Genomic DNA, 23,433 nt, shown 5'->3' on the forward strand with positions numbered 1-23,433 from the left:
AGTAAAAAATAAAAGGCATTTTACTTTTGTTGTTATTGATATGCTTTTCAATACCACCTTTTGGTTAATCACCTCTTGTTCTTGAAAAACTCTCAGATATGAAATATCCAATTTAAGACCAAATTTGCCAAACTGTTAAGCAGAAACCATCTCCGCCACTCAACTCTGAGCTGTGGAAGGACAGAGACGTTAACCTTTGTTGCACCTCCAGCTTCTGGCCCAGTGTTTGGCTCACAGACAGTGCTCTGTAGGTGCTGGCTGACTAACACAACATCGCTTAGCAATTCTGTTTTCAATTTGGTGGACAGTAAAAGTAACGTGTGAAATGAGAGAGAAAACAAAATCAACTAAGAGGATTTTCTTTCCTCCTAACTTCTCGTCCCTAATAGCATCACAGGCTCAAGAGCTGGAGGAGGCCTTTGGGCACTTTTTAATTAATTAATTTACTTTTTTATTTTTGGGCTCTCTTCTACCTTTGTACAACCCAAGACAAGTGAATCACCCAGCCTCTGCTTGAGCAGCAGCAGCCATTGTTATTAATTAAGTGTGAAAACTTAAGTATCAGCTGCTGTGACTATTAGAAAGTTTGTGCTTTGCTGAATAAAAATCTGTTACTCTGCAATTTCTAGTCACTGGCTCTGTCCTTTGGGGCAGAAGAGAGTAAGCTGACTCTCTTCACTTCACACTATTTCAGGTATCTGAGGGTGGCTATCAAATTCTCCGCTCCATCTGTTCTTCTCGGCCGGAGCCTACCCGCTCCTTCCGCTGTTCTCAGATGACCTGGTTTCCAGACCTCTGCCTGGTGGATGGCCACCCTCTTCTGGTTGTTAATATCTCTTTTAAAAGACAACACCCAGAAAGCAGCTCCACTCCACACTGTGTCCTGGTGGTTTCCTGTCTCACACACTGCCTTGATCTGGGCAGCACATCTCTGTCTAGCCTTGATGCTGCTTGACCTTTTCAGCAACTGCATCAAGCACAGCACTCACAGAGGCGTTGCCATGCCTTCTTCAAGAATTGCCTGAAGTCTCACCATGTGTCAAGATGCATGCTAAGTGCTACTCGTGTAAAAATAAGACACACTTCCTGCCTTCAATGACACTATGGTAAGAGCTTCCAATCAAAACATCAGCAAACACACCAAGTCTCCTGCATTCTATAATTTCAGATCTAAAATTTCTGCATCTTTTATCTCTTACAGCATCTAACATTTTCACTGTCAAGACCATTTTGAATCCTGTCTGTCACCCATCATGTTAGCATTCATTCCTAGACTTATGTTATCTAAACATCTGATTAGCATGCCTTTTCTGATTTAACTCAAATGACTGATGAAAAGGTTGAAGGTGGCAGAGCCAAAATGCAGCAATCTTGGAGGCCTCTCTCTATAACTGATATCAATCTACTAATCAACATCTTGAGCACTGTGAGCAACTGAAGGCAGAGGGTGCAGACAGACGGGAGTCAGAGCTGGCTTATCTACAGCAATCCAATTACCAGACACACATTCTCCAAGGAGTCTAAAACTTAGTCTACACTTCAGGATAAAGAAGAAAATGATTCCCTGGTGGGGAGCAGTAACCTTGCAGAGCCCTTGGGGAGGTCCTGTGGCTCCACGCTCTCCTCAGGTGGCTGCAGCCATCTTTCCAGGTCCTCATCGAGAGTGGAGTGAGCTCTGTCCAGGGGCAAGTGCAGAGAACAGAGACAGACAACAGTCACTTTCTTTCTCCTCTGACAAAGAAGTGTGACAAAAGAGGGGAAGGGATATTAAAATCTGTGCTTTCACTACATGTTTGATAAAATGACAACTTGGCGAGACTGCTTCTAGAGTCATACAGGTTACTGAGATCTGATTTTAATGTGTTAGCCCCTTGACAAAAAGCCTCAGCATCCATGAAATCACCCCCTCCAAAGCTTGGTGCCAGACTGTCTCAACTAGAGGCCATTACCTGAGACTGGAACTCAACACATTTTCCCTCATCCTTTTCTGACTAAGAACCATCTCTGAGGCTAGAAGATGCACAGTAGAGTGTTTTACTTATTTTTTAGAAAGCCTTTATTTAATAAATACAAATTTCATACGTACAGCTTTAGGAATATAGTCATTTTTCCACCCTCCCACCCCCACTCCCATTCCACCTCCAGCTTCCTCTCCCATCCCCTTCTTCTTTAAGATTCATTTTTAATTAACATTATATACAGAAGACCGACTCCATACTAAGTAAAGATTTCTAAAGTTTGCACCCACACAGACACACAAAGTATAAAGTACGGTTTGAAGACAAGTTTTACCGTTAATTCTCATAGTACAACTCATTAAGGACAGAGGTCCTACATGGGGAGTATCTGTACAGTGACTCCTGTTGTTGATTTAACAATTGACACAGTTATTTACGATGTCAGTGACCACCCGAGGCTCTTGTCATGAGCTGCCGAGGCTATGGAAGCCTTTTGAGTCCACACACTTCAAATAGAGTGTTTTAACAAGGCCTGAGAAGTCCTATCCAGGCCGGCGCCGTGGCTCAATAGGCTAATCCTCCACCTGTGGTGCCAGCACACCGGGTTCTAGTCCCGGTCGGGGCGCCGGATTCTGTCCCGGTTGCCCCTCTTCCAGGCCAGCTCTCTGCTGTGGCCAGGGAGTGCAGTGGAGGATGGCCCAAGTCCTTGGGCCCTGCACCTGCATGGGAGACCAGGAGAAGCACCTGGCTCCTGGATTTGGATCAGCGCGATGCACTGGCAGCAGCAGCCATTGGAGGGTGAATCAACAGCAAAAGGAAGACCTTTTTCTCTCTCTCTCTCACTGTCCACTCTGCCTGTCAAAAAAATAAAAAATAAAAAAATAATAAAAAAAGAAAAGTCCTATCCATTGGGAAAAAAAATACCCACTTCCACTCTAACCCATCATTCCTAGCATTGAGATGATTGAGCATCAGTGGCCCACAGAGCCCACCTCTTGGGAAAAGGGGGAGATAACAATAACAGTAGCTAATTTTTTATCATGTGCAAAGAACTTTGTATTTGGATAATCAAATGCTACTCAGCCTGCCTTCAATAATGGCATAGTTTTTTCTGAAAGTGTTGCGAGGACAAAAGGCATGCAGTTACATTCCATATCACAGGTTTCTAAAACCTATCTTGAAAAAACATTTGTCTTCTCCCTTTTTGCTCCTTTGCTCTGTCTTCCCAAAACCTCTCTCCCTACTCTCCTCTCAGGCCCTCAGGCTCCAGTTTCTTCCTCTACTTCCCAAACCTTCCCTCCCAGATCTCTTTCTCTCTCTCATCCATCCTTATAGAGATTAATTCAGTTCTTGAAGAGTATGATAGGTATTGGATTAATTACCCAAAAGTTATTCATAATACTTTTCTCCCTTGCCACCTTCTATAGCAACTGAGAAGCTAAAACCTCAATTTCCAATCTCCCCTTGAGGGTAGTCACGTGTCACAGTTTGGCCAAAGAGATGTAAGCAGATGACTTTTGGGAAGGGTTTCTGGAAAGATTTTTGTTTTCCAGATAAAAAAAAGGGGGCCATATTGTCAGTTAAAACATTCCTTTGCCCATCCTCTTATCTGTCTGGTATGTGGACAGCAGCCATCTTGCAACCAGGAATGGCCAGCCAGAACATAAAGGCCATGGACAGCAGAGCAACAAGATCAAAAGAGACTAAGTCCCAGGGCTTGCATTTGACCAAAAGTTAAGAGACACCCAAGTCCCCTATCAGAGGTTAGATACTGGGCTCTACTCCTGATTCCAGCTTCCTGCCAATGCAGACCCTGGAAGGCAGTGTGATATTTCCAGTAGTTTGGTCCCTGTCACCTATGTTGGAGACCTAGATTGAATTTATGATATCTGGCTTGGCTTTGCCCAGGCTGCAGACATATAGGGAATGAACCAGAGGGTGGGAGCACTCTCTGTCTGAATGTCTCTTTCTCTCAAATATTTTTTTTTTTTTGACAGGCAGAGTGGACAGTGCGAGAGAGAGATAGAGAGAAAGGTCTTCCTTTTGCCATTGGTTCACCCTCCAATGGCTGCCGCGGCCGGCGCACCGCGCTGATCCGAAGACAGGAGCCAGGTACTTCTCCTGGTCTCCCATGGGGTGCGGGGCCCAAGCACTTGGGCCATCCTCCACTGCACTCCCTGGCCACAGCAGAGAGCTGGCCTGGAAAAGGGGCAACCGGGACAGAATCCGGCACCCTGACCGGGACTAGAACCCGGTGTGCCGGCACTGCAAGGCGGAGGATTAGCCTATTGAGCCGCGGCGCCAGCTCAAATACATTTTTTAAAAGGAAAAAATATAAAAGCCTAGATTCCTGATGGCACTGCTGAGCTGGAACACTAGCCATGCCCGGCCTCCCATGCACTCTGGTAATGGCGGATTTCTATCATTTACATTTTCTATCACTTACTAAGAGCATTCTGCATGACTTCCCTAAGGACCCACAAAGGCAAGATCAGGACCAGGCAAGTAATACAGGTGCAAACTCAGTTCCTATTGTTCTTTAAAATCTGGATACTTTGTTTACCATGGACTTTTTTTTGCATTAAATCTGATTTTTTAAAATATTGCATTAAAGTATTACTTGACTATTGAGCTTGAAGGTGCCTCCTTCAGTTCTGTGCCAGAGGAGTATGTCTGACTTAACTTACCCTAGTCCTGGCCCAGAATGACAGCTTAAGAGAAGGCAAGAAAATCAAGAGGCAAAGGAGATGAGCTGAATGGTTTACCTTGCAACACAGTAAAAGGAGAGCTCCAAAGCAGGAACAGAATCAGGTTTCTTGAGGCAAACTTGTACTTTTAGACTGAATCTCCTGGGGGATTGCCCCTACTGTCTCTTATTGGTTAGAAAGATCTAAAAATTCTCTTCCAAGCACTTTAACTAAAGTGTTTTGAAAGAAGCTGAAATCTGTGTTTGCCTCACAAAATGAAATAAAAACAAAACCCAAAAAAAAAAAAAAGTAATTATACAAGAAAAAAACTCAAATAACCCTATTTAAAAATGGGGAAAGAACTCAAAGAGACATTTATCCAAAGATATTCAAATGGTCAACAAGATCTTCAATATCATTACTTATTAGGGAAATGCAAATCAAAATAAAATGAGTTATTACCAAGCCCTTTAGAATGGCTACAGTTAGAGAAAATAAGTGTTGGCAAGGATGTGGAGAAATTGGCACCTCTGGGTACTGTTGCTAAGGATGTAAAATGGTACAGCTGCTGTGGAATACAGTATGGCAGCTCCTCAAAAAATTAAAAATAGAATTACCATATGATCTAACAATACCATTTCTGGGTATATATCGAAAAGAATTGCAGGCAGGGTCTCAAAGAGATATTTGTACACTGATGCTCATAGCAGCATTATTCAAAATAACCAAAAGGTAAATGTAACCTAAATATCCATCAATAGATGACTGGATAAACAGAGCATGTTATATACACACCTGATTATTATTCAGCCTTAAAAAGGGAAGGAATTCTGACATATGTGACAACATGGATGAACCTTGAAGATATTATGCTAAGTTAAATATTATAAATTGAGGAGTCTGCATTGTGGTATAGTAGGTGAGGCCATTCTCTGTGTTGCCAGCATCCCATATGGACGCTGGTTCATGTTCTGGTTGTTCCACTCCTGCACCTATGTGGGAAATATGGATGAAGCTCCCAGATCCTGGCTTTTGGCCTGGCCCAGCCCTGGCCGTTGCAGCCATCTGGGGAGTGAACCAGCAGATGGAAGATTCTTCTCTCTCCGTCTCTCCCTCTCTCCATGCAACTGTGACTTTCAAATAAATAAATCTTTTAAAAAAATACTGTAACTTGAAAACACAGTCAATAAGCTTAGCCAACTGAATATCCTGGCTTAGCAACACGATGTACTGTATAGTAGTGGTTATTTCCCTTGAGATCACAGGGCTGACAGGGAGCTGCAGATGGTTGCTGATGCCCACATCACAAAGAGTACTGAGCCCCTTATCACTAGCCTGGGAAAAGAGCAAAATTCAAAGTACAGTTTCTACTGAATGCTACTGCTTTTCTACCATTGCAAAGTCAAACATTAAGTCAAGGACCATCTGTACACTTGACATCACTGAACTGTACACTTAAAAATGGTAATGGTAAATTTTATGTTATTATATGTTATCATATTTTTTAAAATTTAAAGGGGACTATTAGGGCAATATGAAAAAAGACTATTTTTCCCTTCTTATTTATTAGTATTAGGGAAAAAAAACCAATACAAATCACACAACTTTAAAAATCCTTTTGAACAGCCAGCTTTTTTCTGTTACCTCTCTGTGTCCTCTTCTAGATCCTGGGTTTCTTTGGTCCAAAGCATACTGCTATCTTCTTTTTTACTATCAGTTTCTTGTTCTTCTAAATGTTTGTGATCTAAGAACAGTTGAAAGAATAACTATTAGAACAAAAAATTTTGAGAAAGCCTGTCCTGGGGGTTGGCGCCGTGGCTCACTTGGTTGGTCCTCTGCCTGCAGCGCTGGTATCCCATATGGGTGCTGGTTCTAATCCTGGTTGCTCCTCTTCCAGTCCAGCTCTCTGCTGTGGCCCGGGAGGGCAGTGGAGGATGGCCCAAGTGCTTGGGCCCCTGCACCCGCATCAGAGACTGGGAGGAGGTGCCTGGCTCCTGGCTTCGGATCAGCACAGTGCGCCAGCCGTAGTAGCCATTTGAGGGGTGAACCAACGGAAGGAAGACCTTTCTGTCTCTCTCACTGTCTAACAATTCTGCCTATCAAATTAAAGAGAGAGAGAGAGAGAGAGAGAGAGAGAGAGAGAGAGAGAAAGCCTGTCTTAAAATGGAGTATGAGAATTAAGGCTAATTAGTGGTCCCTGAAATATGCGATGCACTTGTTCCCACTCCTGTCTTCCCATGAGAGCAGGGGGCCAGGTGGCAGTGTGCAGAGTGCCTAGATTCACAGCAGCTGCTTCTGGGGTCTTGGGAACTGTCTGGTGCCAGGTGAAGCTACAGGAAATTTGGCCTGTGCCAAGGCTAAGAGGAAAAAAAGAAAAGAAGGGGCACATCCAGGAGGAGGCAAGTGACCCTGAAAACAAAATGCAGACTAACTTTCAGAGACTACCCTGTTTTTCTCTGGTTAGATAGATGTTTCTAGGTTGCAGACCCAAAGAAGGAATTTGGGTGGGGAAAGGATGAACACTTTAATGTATGCCAAGCATTTCACATATGCTGTCTCATTTCATCCTGCCAGCATTCCTATGAAGGAAAATAAACTAACATTTGCTAGGTATTTTACAGTGTACCAGCTCTTTGCAGGGAGCTGCTGCTGTAATGCAGGAGACAGGAATTTGTATTTCCATTTTACAGGTGAGGATGACTGAGTCTCAGAGATTTTAAACAGTTTGCCATGCAAAAGTCACTGGTGAAGTCAAAATTGAGGTGGAATTGTGGCTGACTTCACAGGCACACTTCCCCATATGTACCACTTTGCTGCCAAGGACAGTGTAAAAGCAAGAATATGATGTAAGATAACTGGGTATTTAGCTCACCATTTGCAGTGATGACCGGATCATGTGCTGTGTTCTCATGCAATGCAGTGGATGAGGCCTGCTGTTGCTTCAAGCACTCTGTCATGGTACAAAAGCAGAAGGCAACTTATTTTCTCCTTTTCATGTCACCAATTTCTAGGGCAGTGGTTCTCAAAGAGTGGTCCTCAGACCAGCAGTATTAGCATAACCTGGGTACTTGTTAAGAATACAAATCCTCAGGACTCATCCCAGACCTACTAAAACAGAAACTCTGGAGCTGTGGCCCAAGTAATCAATATTTTAACAAGCCTCTGGGTGACTCTAATGCTGGATAAAGTGCAAAAACCACTGTTTCAGAGTATATATTCCAGGTTTTAAAGAAACTTCAAGGCTGAAAAACTCCCATACAACACACAAAACCAATACAAAAGTGATAGGGCCAGCGCTGTGGCATAGAGGGTAAAGGCTACCTCCTGCAACGCCTGCATTCAATATAGGCATCAGTGTAGAGTCCCAGCTGCTCCACTTCCCATTCAGCTCCCTGCTAACGCACTTGGAGGGCAGAGGAGTATGGTTCAAATACCTGGGCATCTGTACCCACATGGAAACCTGGAAGAAGCTCCTGGCTCTGGCCTGGCCCAGCCCTGGCCATTGTGGACATTTTGGGGAGTGGACCAGTGAATGGAAGATCTGTCTCTCCTGCTCTATAACTTTGCTTTAAAAAACAAAAAAGTGATGGGCCAGCGCCGCGGCTAACTAGGCTAATCCTCCGCCTAGCGGCGCCGGCACACCGGGTTCTAGTCCCGGTCAGGGCGCCGGATTCTGTTCTGGTTGCCCCTCTTCAAGGCCAGCTCTCTGCTGTGGCCAGGGAGTGCAGTGGAGGATGGCCCAAGTCCTTGGGCCCTGCACCCCATGGGAGACCAGGATAAGTACCTGGCTCCTGCCATCGGATCAGCGCGGTGTGCCGGCTGCGGTGCGCGCTTCAGCGCGCCGGCCGCGGCGGCCATTGGAGGATGAACCAACGGCAAAGGAAGACCTTTCTCTCTGTCTCTCTCTCTCACTGTCCACTCTGCCTGTCAAAAATTTAAAAAAAAAAAAAAGTGATGATGATAGGTAACATTTGCAAAGCCCTAAGTGGCAGGCACTGTTTCTTTTTTTTCTTGGTAAAGATTTATGTACTATTTGAAACGCAGAGTTATGAAGACAGTGGGAGAAGGAGAGAAAGATCTTCTATCCATTAGTTCACTCCCCAAATGACCAAAATGGCCGGAGCTGGATTGGTCCTAAGCCAGGAAGCAACCAGGAGCTTCCTTCACACCTCCCACATGGGTGCAGGGGCCCAAGCATTTGGGCCATCTCTGCCGCTTTCTCAGGCACATTAGCAGAGAGCTGGACCAGAAGTAGAACAGCTGGGAGTCAGACCTGTGCCCACATGGGATGCCGAGGTTGCAGGTAGCAGCCACAAAACCAGCTCCAGGTACTGTTTCCTTTTTTTTTTTTTTTTTTTTTTTTTGACATGCAGAGTGGACAGTGAGAGAGAGAGAGAGAGAAAGGTCTTCCTTTTGCTGTTGGTTCACCCTCCAATGGCCGCCACTGCCGGCATGCTGCACCGATCTGAAGCCAGGAGCCAGGTGCTTCCTCCTGGTCTCCCCATGCGGGTGCAGGGTCCAAGGACTTGGGCCATCCTCCACTGCACTCCCGGGCCACAGCAGAGAGCTGGCCTGGAAGAGGGGCAACTGGGACAGAATCTGGCGCCCCGACCGGGACTCGAACCCGGTGTGCCGGCGCCACTAGGCGGAGGATTAGCCTATTGAGCCACAGTGCCAGCCCAGGTACTGTTTCTAAGCACTCATGTACATTAATTGAAGATTGAGGATTATTGTTGATAACTAATCTTCAAAATAATCCTATGAGATTGACTGTATTACTGTCATTACTATATGAGAAAATTAAGATTAAGGAATTTGCCTAAAAGCACAGATAAAAAATGGTAGAACTGAGATTTGCATTCAAGCAGTCCAGTTCTAAGGTTTATGTTGTAATCTCTACACACCCTCAAAAAGTTTGTAATATCATCGAACAATTCAAATGTTTCCCCATCTCTACTGACCCATATGTCATATTCTTAGGATGACATACTACATGGTCTATGGAAAAATGGAAGACGAAAGAATCCCTGTCATTTCTAATTCCTAAAGAAATGCTTACTAGACCAAGACAATCATCTGCCAAACTCAGTATGCTGCTTTGCATTTGTTAAGTGTTTTTTCCCTCAAAATGCTCCCCAGGGCAAAGCAGAGCAGAGCAGGGCAGAAAGACAGCCAGGAAGCAGTGCAGATAGGCCATCTTAAGCTCACTGGCCTGGTACTGTTCTGTGCAAGAAGTAGCCCTAGTCAGCAGCTACTAGGCATCAATGGGCCACATAAGTTCATTTAATATAAGTTGAAATTCAAAATCCATTTTTAGATAAAAGCAGTCTCCTGTTGATCTTAAATGATCACCTATGTCTTAAGAATTCTAAAGGCCCCTCCTTCTCCCACTTTAGATCCCTATCAAGAGCTCAGAGCTTTACATGTGAGCCCTGGAAAAGAGCAGGTGACAGCTCCAGGTCACTTCCCAAAGGTCAGAGGGAACAACAGAGTGATGATATACAATAATTGTTTGGGCAGGTCCATTGTCAGGAGTAACTACTCAAGCACCCTCTGCCCTCTGTCTTTCTGGAAAATTAATAACCCATCTCAAAATGCAGACATCACCCAGAAACCTGGTCCAGATAATGGGCCTGAGTGAAATGGGAAAGGCTCCTAGAGACCACTGGGGTAGAGCAGTGCCAAGGGGCCTCAGCCCAGGAGGAAGCCTGGCAACACAGCTGCTGAAGTGGAGGAGGTGGCAGGGAGGGGTCACATGCTAATGAGAGGCCTGCAGAACCCAGAGACAAAGCATCAGCTGTGATCAAAAGAGACTACAGTTACTGTCGGAAGCCATGACTAGTGAACAGAAGGTACTGAGAATCTACCTGACTAGGCTATGTGCAGGGTCATCTCAGCTCTCAACAGTTCTGTTATTTTAAGATCAATGGAGGGCCAGCACCGTGGCTCACTAGGCTAATCCTCTGCCTGTGGCGCCGGCACCCCAGGTTCTAGTCCTGGTCGGGGTGCCAGATTCTGTCCCGGTTGCTTCTCTTCCAGTGCAGCTCTCTGCTATGGCCCGGGAGGGCAGTGGAAGATGGCCCAAGTCCTTGGGCCCTGCACCCGCATAGGAGACCAAGAGGAAGCACCTGGCTCCTGACTTTGGATCAGTGCAGCGCACTGGGCCGTAGCGGTCATTTGGGGGGTGAACCAATGGAAGGAAGACCTTTCTCTCTGTCTCTCTCTCTCACTGTCTAACTCCGCTTGGAAAAAAAAAAAAAAAAAGATAAATGGAGAAGAGAGAGATTTTCCAGGAATGCCCAGAGCACCCCAGAGGTGGAAAGGAGGAGAGGAGGTGTGGGCCCTAAGAGCCTGATTCAATGACCCTAGAACCTGTGACACCAGTGGAGGGATGAGGAGAGGCAAGAAAGGGTGTATGCCTACAGAAGAAGGAATCAAGGAAGATTCTAATAGCTCTGACTGATTCCACCTACATTATTAGGCCAAGCAACAGGGGCTGTGGGTTATAATAAGGAGCCTAGTGGAGTAGCTGTCCATTGATTCAAACCAGTAGGTCCTTACTCACCTCCCTCTTCCTTATCAGACATAAAACCTCAGAGATCCTGCAAACCAAGGGTTATCTCTCAGGAATTTCTCTATAGGCCACATTGTAAAAATTGGGCCATCAGAGGTCCATTAAGATGTGCCCTCTGGGGTCCAGTGTTGTAGTACACAGGGTTAAGCCACCACTTGACATGGGCACCCCATATTGGAGTTACAGTTTGAATCCTGGCTGCTCTACTTCTGTTTCAGCTTCCTGCTAATGCACCTCAGAAAGTACCACCCACCCATATAGCAAATAAGATGGAATTCCTAGCTCCTGCCTTCAATTTGGCCCAGGCCTGACTATTGCAGCCATTTGGGGAGTAAACCAAGAAATGGAAGATCTCTTTATCTCTTTCTCTCTCTTTCCATCACTGTTTTCTTTTAAAGATTTATTTATTGGGCCGGCGCAGTAGCACAGCGGGTAAAGCTGCCACCTGCATCCCATATGGGTGCCGGTTCGAGTTCTGGCTGCTCCACTTCCTATCCAGCTCTCTGCTATGGCCTGGAAAAGCAGTAGAAGATGGCCCAAGACCTTGGGTCCCTGGACCCACATAGGAGACCTGGAAGAAGTTCCTGGCTCCTGGCTTCGGATCAGCTCAGGCTCTAGCCATTGCAGCCAATTGGGGAGTGAACCAGAGAGAGATCACTCCCCAGATGGCCTCAACGGCTAGTGTTGGGCCAGGCTGAAGCCAGGAACCAGGAGCTTCATTCTGATCTCCTTATGATTAGCAGAAACCCAAACATTTGGTCCATCCTCCACTGCTTCTCCCAGGCCATGAGCAGGGAACTGAATCAGAAGTGGAGCAGCCTGGACATGAACTGGCACACATATGGGATGTCAGTACCACAGGCAGCAGCTTTACCCACTATGCCACAATGCTGGTCCCCACTCTGTCTTTCAAATAAATAAATAAAAATAAATCTTAAAAAAAAAAATGTCCCCTGTGAGGGCAAGGGGATGGTTGGCCAGGCTGCCAAGAAGAGAGCAATGGGGGTTTCCTATTCTCTATAACCATGCACCATTACTTTCAGTATCACCTCAGCCAGGCAGGGCCAGCCAATCTGTTGCAAATAAAATTGAGCTGGTACTGTTCAGTCATGCCTCCAGTGGAAAATTCTAGTCTCCTTAGGTTTTGTGCCACTGACTTCTCTACTCTTAGAAAAGGGATTTATCTACAATTCCAAAAACTTTAAAGGCAAAACTGAAAATACAAGTGTCTTGGCCTGAGCAGCCTTTAGGCCTCTAAGGGATGGCTGTTTCAGTTTGAAAAGGAGCTAAGAATTCCTTTACTAAATGAAGAGCATCATCATAAACCACTTTATTTCCCCTTAGAATCATTACCATAAAACTTTTAAATAACAAAACAACAACAGAGATAAACTGATTATCATCCCAGGCTGTGGGCTTTTTATTGGCCCTGAATTTTGTACACTCAACCAGAGCCTCATAGTGTCTTTCATTCTAGTGCTGACGCTTGTGAGTTGGTCCTTCCAAGCAGGACAAGGAACACATCTAGTATTGAGTAAATCTTACCAATTTCATCAAGAAGTTCTTGAGACGGTGGTGGTAGCTCATCAATGTGATGCTGGGAGATAGCTTCTATTAGTTCTTCAAAAAGAAAAAGGAGAACATGACTTAAACCCAAAATGGATTTTTCTAAGCTCCCATATAGACTTGACTAAGGATTTCTCTGTGAGAAAACAAATCAAGAGGGGGAAGAAGGCCCCTACGTAATGGTCTAAGTAGAGACTTCCTAGTACGTCAATGGCTTTACTCCCTCGTTACCCTAAACCTTTTCCTACATCGGCCCTTACCCCAGAACTCCTTGGCCTGTGCCCCTCCCTTCCTAAGAATATTTGGAATAGGTAAGGTATGAAGTTTTTTTTTTTTTTAATTTATTTATTTTTATTTATTTTTTTTTTTTGACAGGCAGAGTGGACAGTGAGAGAGAGAGAGAGAGACAGAGAGAAAGGTCTTCCTTTTGCCGTTGGTTCACCCTCCAATGGTCGCCGCAGCCGGCGCGCTGTGGCCGGCGCACCGCGCTGATCCGGTGGCAGGAGCCAGGAGCCAGGTGCTTTTCCTGGTCTCCCATGGGGTGCAGGGCCCAAGCACCTGGGCCATCCTCCACTGCACTCCCTGGCCACAGCAGAGAGCTGGCCTGGAAGAGGGGCAACCGGGACAGAATCCGGCGCCCCGACCGGGACTAGAACCTGGTGTGCTGGCGCCGCTAGGCGGAGGATTAGCCTAGTGAGCCGCGGCGCCGGCCAGGTATGAAGTTTTACAAGAGGCTGGGGGCCAATCTGGACCAGGGGCTGCTTGCTAGAGAGACACAGTTTCTGAACCAGCTAAAATGAACAAAACGCCAAGTAGGAGGCTTTTCCTCACAGATCATCAGATCAGGGGGTATAGGAACAATCATACCTAGGGTCTTGCTCAATTATAATATGAACCAAAACTGCTCAACATAATTCACAAAATTCCTATCCCCTGAGGGATATCCTAAGTTGTTCCAATGAAATAAGCCCTTAAAATCAATATAACAAAGTCAATATGCCTCAAGAGCTGTTAATAGTCTCAGATCCTTTGATTCACAAACTGTCATCTAAGAATCTCTCCTGAGGAAAGGATAAGAGGTGCAGATAAAAATTTATGTAAAAGAATAAGTAACTGGGGGGCTGGCGCTGTGGTGCAGTGGGTTAACGCCCTGGCCTGAAGCGTTGGCAACCCAACTGGGTGGCGGTTTAAGACCTGGCTGCTCCACTACCAATCCAGCTCTCTGCTATGGCCTGGGAAAGCAGTAGAAGACTGCCCAAGTCCTTGGGCCCCTGCACCCGCGTGGGAGACCCGGAAGAAGCTCCTGGCTCCTGGCTTCAGATTGGCACAGCTCCAGCCGTTGTGGCCAATTGGGGAGTGAATCATAGGATGGAAGACCTCTCTCTCTCTCTCTCTCTCTCTCTGCCTCTCCTTTCTCTCTTTCAAATAAATAAATAAATCTTTAAAAAAAGAATAAATAATTGGGGAATGACATAAATCTTCAACATTAGGGAATCGTTAAGCAACAACATTTGAGAAGTCTTCAAAAAGTGCGTGGAGAGAGTATTTTAGGCATGGAAAGCCAAGACACTCTGGCAAAACAAACAAACAAACAAAAAAACAAAACAAAACAAAACAAAAACAAAACACAAACCTAAATGAAAGATCTCTGCAAGTGAAATCCCAGTGAAAAGAATGGGCCATCAAAGAAGGAGGTACCTTTCTCTGAAGGGAGGAAAGAACTTCCACTTTGACTATGACCTTGTCTAAATAAGATCAGAGTCAGCGAACTCAAAAGGCTTCCATAGCCTTGGCAACTCAAGACAAGAGCCTAGGGTGATTACTGATGCCATAAACAAGAGTGTCAATTTGTTAAGTCAACAACAGGAGTTACTATGTACTTATTCCTCATGTAGGATCTCTGTCTTTAATGTGTTGTACATTGTGAATTAATGCTGTAACTAGTACTCAAACAGTATTTTATACTTTGTGTTTCTGTGTGGGAGCAAACTGTTGAAATATTTACTTAATATATGCTAAATTGATCTTCTGTATATAAAGATACTTGAAAATGAATCTTGATGTGAATGGAATGGGAGAGGGAGTGGGAGAGGGGAGGGTTGTGGGTGGAAGGGAAGTTATAGGGGGGAAAAAGCCATTGTAATCCATAAGTTGTGCTTTGGAAATTTATATTTATTAAATAAAAGTTTAAAAAAGTGCATGGAAAATGCATACTATGAAAACACTATACATAGATTCCAATCTTTTTTGCACCAAAGTAAATATCTTTTATTTCCATTTTTCCACAAACTTTTAAAAAGTACCTTCAAATGTAGACTGGACTATGATATAGCTATTACACATATTTATGAATAATTTAATGACAAAAATCCTTGGAATATATCATCAAGGGAGAAAAGCCCTCCAGAATTAATACAAACTATTTCAATTTGCTTAACATTTTTTATATATTTCTAAATATATGAAAAAATATGTACCAAAATATACATGAGGTTAAAGAATTACAGTAAGGTTAAATGATCATTTTAATCTTTTTTTTTTTTAATTTTTTTTTTTTTTTGACAGGCAGAGTGGACAGTGAGAGAGAGAGACAGAGAAAGGTCTTCCTTTTGCCGTTGGTTCACCCTCCAATGGCCACACCGCGCTGATCCGATGGCAGGAGCCAGGAGCCAGGTGCTTTTCCTGGTCTCCCATGGGGTGCAGGGCCCAAGCACCTGGGCCATCCTCCACTGCACTCCCTGGCCACAGCAGAGGGCTGGCCTGGAAGAGGGGCAACCAGGACAGAATCCGGTGCCCCGACCGTGACTAGAACCCGGTGTGCCGGCGCCGCTAGGCGGAGGATTAGCCTAGTGAGCCGCGGCGCCGGCCGATCATTTTAATCTTAAGTTCTTTTTTATTCTCCAAGTTTTCTGCAATAACTGTGCTTTACAATCAAGGGAGAAACTGCATTTTTGTTTGTAGCATCAAAGATAGATGAGTATCAATTTAAGTTCACTACTATGAACTTTTATTTTGATATTAAACACAGGGTACCTTTAGGCAGGCTCCTTTTCTGGAAGGCATGAAGTGATATGTCAGATGCCTTAGCAATAGCAATGCTGGAGGAACAAGCCCCAGGACACGCAGGCAATCTTTTCTATAATAAAGACATAAACATGGTAACTGACATGTGTCTTGAGGTAAAGAGGCAGACACAGCTAGATCACTTCCACATTAAAACTTATGCACCTGTCACTTCCTCTTGGAAGCCTTCTCAACCTTCTCTACCTCCTGAGCACTCAGTACTCACCTCTGTGCCACAACAGGTGGTCTTTCTCGCTAGGCAGGGAGCATCTTTGGAGCAAGGACTACATACCCGATGTGATGTCTGGCACTCAGAACCCACCCAATTAACAGTCTGTTGAATGAAATCATAAAATTCCTTGACATTTCCTACTTCAGAGTGAGACCCTCTGTGAAATGCCCAAAGGAGTCAACAATTTTCTGTTGAGGGCCAAAGCAAATAGAAGTAACAGAAGTAGAAGTAGAAATAGAAGTAGTAGCAGCTGAAGAAGAAGAAGCAGGAGAAGAAGGGGGAAGGGAGGGGAGGAGGGGAAGGGGAGGAGCAGGAAGAGGAAGAGAAGAAGGAGAAGAAGAAAGAGATGAAGAAGAGGAGAAGGAAGCAGAAGAGGAAGAGGAAAAGAAAGAGAAGGAGAGGAGGAGAAGGAGAAGGAAGAGGGGAGGAGGAGGAAGAGAAGGAGAAGAAGGAGAAGAAGAAGAGGAGGAGAACAATAACAAATAATAGAAGGAGGTATGGGAGAGGAAGGGAAGAATGTGGCACACAATTTTTTTTCCCTCCAGGCTATTGATTCGGGAGTTCAATCAAAGCTGGTAAGGTAGTAGCCAGGAGAGACATTAAGAAGTAAACAAAACTGAAGTCCCCTATGATATATACTCAGAAGAGAAGCCCCCAAGAACACCTGGAGAGAATCCAGCTTATTTCTTGATTTTTTAATGGATTTGGAAAAACCTTGGCTCTTTGGATCACTGAGCCATCTGGGCTGGCTGCTTAAGTATATAAGGCAGGACTGGTATATGAATTTACCACATCAGTCAGTCTGGAAGATGTTTCAGTGGAAGGAAAGAGAGATTCTAGACTCCTTGCTCTCTCTCGGACAGTTGCAGATTTACCAGACAAAGTTTGAATCGATTCTTGATTGTTCCAGCAACAAGTAGCTTCTGTTTTAACCTGAAATGTGATATCTTCAAGGCAGTCTTTATACTGACTGGCAGCTGAAGAAGCTGACCCTGTTGTAGAAAAGAAGGCAGTTAGTGTCTGAATCTTTTATATCATTTAAAAACAAAACCCACAAAATTCTATACCTAACTAGGATTTTCTAACTTATTTTTTAAGATTTATTTACTTGAAAGGCAAAGTGACAGACAGACAGACACACACACACACACACACACACACACACAGATAGAGAGTTCCATTTACTATTTCACTCCTCAAACGCCTGCAACAGCTGGGGCTGGGCAAGGCCAAAGTCAGAGCCAGGAACTCCATCCATAGGTCTCCCATGTGGTGACAGAGACCCAAGTACCAGGCCATTATTTGCTGCCTCCTAAGGCACATTAGCAAGAAGCTGGATTGGAAACAGAGGCAGGACTCAATGCCAGGAGTTCCTAAATGGAATGTAGGCATCCTAAGCATCCTTAACCCACTGTACCACAATGCTGGCTTCTCCAAATTGTTAATAACTGAAATAATTGCTGGTCTGAGTCACAGCTCAGCTCCTCAAGGTGTTTTTAAACAGTCTTTTGGCCATCAAAATAAAATAAAGGGAAATTATTTAAACCACAGAAAATATTGGAAATAAGGACATTAAAACAATATTTAATACTGGTTGCATATAGTTATAAGATTCAAGAACTTTCTATATATACACACTTTATATACACACATACTATATTTTTATATATACACATATATGTCTAAATACAAGGTACTATTTAAGTTGCAAACTCTAGAGAATTCAGCATTTACACTGAGTTTGGTAGTGCTTAGAGTACACAGTAGACTTTACATTTTCATTTCTCTGCCATTCTAATCCTAACCAAAACCTGACAGCTGCTTAATAACCACCACCACCCCTATGTGGCCTCATGGGACTGTCCCCTCCAGCTTCAGTCCTAAGGAAACACCTCTGCGTTGAGAAAATATCCACTAGGTCTGATCCCACAGCCTTACTTCCCAGAGCCTTGAAGTTCCTCTCCTAAAAGGCTGTTCCCAGTGAGTGATTACCTGGGCTGAGTGGAGTGCTGACACTAGTAGGTGCATGGGTTACTTTGGGTGTCTTGCTTGAGACTTCCTTAAAAGAGCCATCTTGCTCATAGGTGATACTAGACAGGTCCTGAATGTCTATCAGCGAGCTGAACAATTCAGAGCACACAGTAATTAAGAGATAGTAAGAAAAACCTAATGATATAAATCTATTTTTGCTTTTCATGTTTTATTTATTTATTTTCCTTTTATTTGAAAGGCAGAGACAGACAGAGATCTTCCACCTGCTGGTACTCTCCCCAAATGCCCATAACAGCCAGGACTGGGCCAGGACAAAGTAGCACATCACTCAATCAAGTTCTCTCAGATGGGTGGTAAGGACACAGTACTTGACCATCACCTGCTACCTCCCAGAGTGTGCATTAGCAGGAGGCTTGAACTGGAAGCACAGCTGGGACCCAAACACAGGCATTCTGATATGAGATGCAGGTATCTATCTGTACTGCTGTGCCAAATGCCTGCCCCTCTGAATAATATATTCCTAGCAGAAACTTTGAAAGTATATCCTTGATAAAATAATACTAACATTAGATATAGTCCATCAGCTAAAAATAAACTATTTCAGTAGAAAACAGATTTAATATTCCTCAAGTACAACATTATTATCATTGTATTTCCTTGGTTGTAAGATGTTATCAAGAATAGATTTCATCACTAATTTAGTAACAACATTTTAGTGAAAGAAGAAAACCACTCATATTAAGTTTATACAAACAATGGAAAGAATATTGATCCTCACAAACAAGGAAATACTTTTCCTGAAAGCCAAGACTTTACACAGCACTCTTAGGCAACTCTTTGGTAGCCATACATGTCTTTATCCTTCAGTTCTTTTGGTGGCTTCTTTAATGCTTGCTCTTGTTCACCTTCAGTACTGTAAAAGAGAAAGCAGGAAAATCATATAAATCCCCTCAGCAGAGTGCACGAACTCAGTGCAAAGACACCACTTTATTAGTCTAGAGTGAGAAGTAACAGAAAAACTACTAAGCTCAGAAGTGCAAAGTGTGGGGTGTGGTTCTGGCTCTGCTACTAACTAGACCCAAGTTTGTTGGCATGTCTGAGCCTCATTTCCTTTCCAATGATTGAATAAATACTCTCTAAGGATCAGCCCAGCTCTCAAAAAAGCCTATGATTCCATATGACAGTTCCTAAGAAAATCAGTAGAGTGCATCACTTTGCTGAAACTTCTAGGTTGCAGCAAGGGGGCATAGCCACAGGTTCTCTTACCACAGCGAGACAGCTTCCTGGTGTAGAGTTCCAGGAGAGACCATAAGATAAACTGGACCTGTTTCTACTTTAATCTATATTTACGACTCAACTTTTCTTTTTTCTTTCTTTCTTTCTTTCTTTCTTTCTTTCTTTCTTTCTTTCTTTCTTTCTTTCTTTCTTTCTTTCTTTCTTTCTTTCTTTCTTTCTTTCTTTCTTTCTTTCTTTCTTTCTTTCTTTCTTTCTTTCTTTCTTTCTTTCTTTCTTTCTTTCTTTCTTTCTTTCTTTCTTTCTTTCTTTCTTTCTTTCTTTCTTTCTTTCTTTCTTTCTTTTTGACAGGCAGAGTTAGTGAGAGAGACAGACAGAGAGAAAGGTCTTCCTTCCATTGGCTCACCCCCCCCCCAAAATGGCCGCTACGGCCAGCACACTGCACCGATCCGAAGCCAGGAGCCAGGTGCTTCCTCCTGATCTCCCATGCAGGTGCAGGGCCCAAGCATTTGGCCCATCCTCCACTGCCTTCCTGGGCCAGAGCAGAGAGCTGGACTGGAAGGGGAGCAATCAGGACTAGAACCTGGGGTGCCGGCATGCAGGCGGAGGATTAGCCTAGTGAGCCACGGTGCCCTCCTAAGACTCAATTTCAATACTTATCAAACTAACTAAAAGCCAGACCCATCCCAAATCCTTCATGCTAAAAATGTTTGCATATGTTTTGAAAATTATTTGAAAGGCAACATGACAAGGGCAGGGAGGGTAGGAAGGAGGGATAGATAGATAGATAGATAGATAGACAGACAGACAGACAAGAATCTTCCATCTGCTGGATAACTCTAAATGGTCACAAAACCAGGGCTGGGCCATACTAAGTACAGGAGCCAGGAACTCCATCTTGGTCTCCCACATGGCAGACAGGGGCACAAACACTTGGGCCATCTTCTGCTGCCTTCGTAGGCATGTTAGCAGAAAGCAGGATTGGAAGCAGAGCAACTGGGACTTGAACTGGCACTCAGATATGGGATGCTGATGTTGTTTAAAGGCAGCTTAACCCACTGTGTCACGATACCAGCTCCCATTTTTTTGAGACTTATTAATTTATTTGAAAATCAGAGTTACAGAGAGAGAAGGAGAGGCAGAGAGAGAGAGAGAGAGAGAGAGACAGAGAGACAGAGGTCTTCCATCCACTGGTTCACTCCCCAATTGGCTGCAATGGCCGGAGCTGCGCCAATCCAAAGCCAGGAGCCAGGAGCAACTCTTTGGTAGAGTCTCCCATGCAGGTGCAAGGGTCCAAGGACTTAGGCCATCTTCTACTTCTTTTCCAGTCCATAGCAGAGAGCTGGATCAGAAGGGAGCAGCCAGGACTTGAACTGGAGCCCATATGGGATGCTGGCACTGGAGGCGGCGGCTTTACTTGCTATGCCACAGTGCTGCCCCCATATTTTTTCATTTTTATTTATTTGAGAAGCAGAAAGAAAAAGAAATCTCTCATCTACTGGTTTACCCCAAAATGCCCACAACAGTGATGGATGAACTGGGAGGAAGCCGGAAGCTGGAATTCAACCCAGATCTACCACATGGGTGGCAGGGATTCAACTATTGGAGCTGTTATCACTGCCTCCCAGGATGCACATTAGCAGGAAGTTAGAACTGGGAACAGAGCTGGAACTCGAAACCAGGCTCTATGATATGGGATTCTGGTGTCCCAAGCTGCATCTTAACTTATAGGCCAAATGCCTGCCCCTGTTTGCACATTTTTAATACTAGCAATAGTCCTATAAGGCCAACAGTGTGGGGAGCAATCCGGACTAGACTAGGTTACTGGAATTAAGACTTATTCTATGCATCTGCTCTCCCACAATATGGCGCTGGGAGAGAAGTAAACAGCTTCCGCACAGCTGCCTCCAGTTCAACCAATAAACTGTAGGACTTGCTCCTGATTGGAGAGCAGCGTACTCGGCGTGTGGGCAGCCGAGTTAGGATTGGCGGAGGAGGACTATAAAGGAGGAGAGAGACGGCATTCACCGGGAACATCTAAGGGGAACACCTAAGGGGAACACCTGTGCAGCCCCCAGAGAGCCGGCCGGCGGTGTGCCGCTCCCCTGCGGAAGTGGGGAATGTGGCCAGGGGGAACTGCCCTTCCACGGAGGTGGAAGGGATAGTAGCCAACCCGGGAAGAACCAGCAGCAAACCCGGGGAGGGCCGAGCAGACGAAAGAACAGCGCAGGGTCCTGTGTCGTTCCTCCATGAAGAGGGGGAGCGACATAATGGTGCCGTGACTCGGATATGAAGCCTTGGCAGGGTTTAGTGTCGTTCCTCCACGAAGAGGGGGAGCGACATAATGGTGCCGTGACTCGGATAGGAAACTTAGGAGGGAAGAAATGACTCGGATAGGAAACCTAGCTCGGACAGGAAACCTAGGACGGATAGCAAACTTAGGAGGGAAGAAACGGGAAGAACTGGGAAAATATCGGAGAGAGAGACTAGCAAACAGCCTAGGGAAAATACCAGAGACAGAGACTAGCAAACAGCCTAGGGAAAAGCCGGACGAAAAAGGTGCCGGAAGAAGCTATTGAAAGCCTAGGCATAGACTCAGATACGGACTACGGGGGGGAAGCTGGGAGAAATCTCTAAGGTCGAAAGCGAAAGTGAAAGCTAGAACAAACAGACTCGGATGCGGACTGTGGGGAGAGGCCAGGAGAAATGAGGGAGGAGTATTGTTGGAGGAAAGCTTGGGGAAACATACCGGGTAGAGAAAAATGTTAGGGAAATTGAAGCCGCGGGGGGCAGGCCAAGGCGGAAACGAAAGCCACTTTGGGATTCTCAAGTTAGCCCGGGAATAGGGGGCGAAGAGTTGAAACCAGAAGCAAAGACGTATGAGCTAGGTTGGAATCCGTCAGATTAGCCTGAGGAGCAAAGGACGGGAAGCCAGACCGAAAGGCGCAGAAACGTGAGCTGGGTTGAATTCGCCAGGTTAGCCCGGGGAACTTAGATTGAATGCTAGTGGCGGAGACGCAAGCTACGCTGTGTGACCCGCGGAAGCCGCCGCGTGCAGAGAGAGCACGGGGCGTGAATAAATAGGGAACGCGGGGCTGGCGCGAGGCCGTGGTTCAGACGCGAAAGGGCTAGTGAGAGACCGCGGAGTGTGCGTGCAAAGCCGAGCCGCGCAGATGAGAGAGGTGCGGGCTGAAGCGGCTCAGAGCCGGCGAGGCGCCGAGAAGCAGCCTCGGGGCGGAGCCGCCGGCGGGGCGAGGCGCCGGGAAGCCGCGCGGAGCCGTGAAGCTGCCGGCAGGGCGAGGCACCGGGAGGCCGCGGGGATAAGAGAAACAGAAGTTCAGAAGTAAAATGAGAGAAATAGGAATGCTGGAAGATAGAAGTAAAATGGGGGAAATAGGAATGCCCGGAGATAGAGAAATAGAGAAATAGAAAGGCCTCCCCTCAACATGGCAATGAGAAAGCTTGGATTCGGTCTGCCTGATTAAGTGAGGCGATGAGCACCTGCGGGCGGCTAGCAGCTCATGCGCCGCAGGTCACCGAAGACAGGCACGAATTAACATCAGTAAGGCCTCCCCACAACACAGCAATTAGGAGGCTTGGATTCGGTCTGCCTGATTAAGGCGGTAAGCACCAGCAAGCAGCTCGACCAGAGTATGAGCTGCAGGTCACCGAAGATAGGCACGAACCAACACTAATAAGTCTCCCCCACAATACGGCAATGAGAAGGCTTGGATTCGGTTTGCCTGATTGTTAGGGCTTGTAAGCCCCTGCGGGCAGAGCAGAGCATGCGCTGCAGGGCACCGAATACAGGCACGCATCAGCGCCTAAAAACCTCCTCACAACATGGCGAAGAGAGGACCCGGATTCGGTTTGCCTGATTGATAGGACTTGTAAGAACCTGTGGCAACTCTAGCAAGCAGAGCAGAGTGTGTGCCACGGGGCACCGAAGACAGGCGCGTATCAACACCAAAAATAAAAAGAAAGGGGGATCTGTGGGGAGCAATCCGGACTAGACTAGGTTACTGGAATTAAGACTTATTCTATGCATCTGCTCTCCCACAATATGGCGCTGGGAGAGAAGTAAACAGCTTCCGCACAGCTGCCTCCAGTTCAACCAATAAACTGTAG

The 23,433-nt window shown here is 45.4% G+C and overlaps 1 protein-coding gene and 1 long non-coding RNA gene across 39 annotated transcripts in view; one reads left to right on the top strand and one right to left on the bottom strand.

Moving 5' to 3' along the window:
- Positions 1 to 23,433, top strand: part of LOC103351535 (uncharacterized) — an 84,562-nt gene that overhangs the window by 20,300 nt on the left and 40,829 nt on the right. The gene's annotated exons all lie outside the window — the stretch shown is intronic.
- Positions 1 to 23,433, bottom strand: part of TEX14 (testis expressed 14, intercellular bridge forming factor) — a 154,599-nt gene that overhangs the window by 17,435 nt on the left and 113,731 nt on the right. For 22 of the 38 annotated variants that reach the window (XM_070060970.1, XM_051824767.2, XM_070060960.1 and 19 more), the window contains 8 exons: positions 18,923 to 18,985; positions 18,073 to 18,200; positions 16,870 to 17,072; positions 15,819 to 15,921; positions 12,765 to 12,839; positions 7,518 to 7,595; positions 6,290 to 6,389; positions 1,583 to 1,675 (listed from right to left, as the gene is read on the bottom strand). In XM_070060970.1, the coding sequence (XP_069917071.1) occupies positions 1,583 to 1,675; positions 6,290 to 6,389; positions 7,518 to 7,595; positions 12,765 to 12,839; positions 15,819 to 15,921; positions 16,870 to 17,072; positions 18,073 to 18,200; positions 18,923 to 18,985 (843 nt within the window). Of the gene's footprint in view, positions 1 to 1,582; positions 1,732 to 6,289; positions 6,390 to 7,517; positions 7,596 to 12,764; positions 12,840 to 15,818; positions 15,922 to 16,869; positions 17,073 to 18,072; positions 18,201 to 18,922; positions 18,986 to 23,433 lie in introns of those variants that run through there. The other 16 variants (XR_011383536.1, XM_070060958.1, XM_070060951.1 and 13 more) reach the window with 8 other exon arrangements.

Source organism: Oryctolagus cuniculus, chromosome 17 (genome assembly GCF_964237555.1).
Source record: "Oryctolagus cuniculus chromosome 17, mOryCun1.1, whole genome shotgun sequence".
In the NCBI taxonomy this organism is placed as follows: Eukaryota; Metazoa; Chordata; class Mammalia; order Lagomorpha; family Leporidae; genus Oryctolagus; species Oryctolagus cuniculus.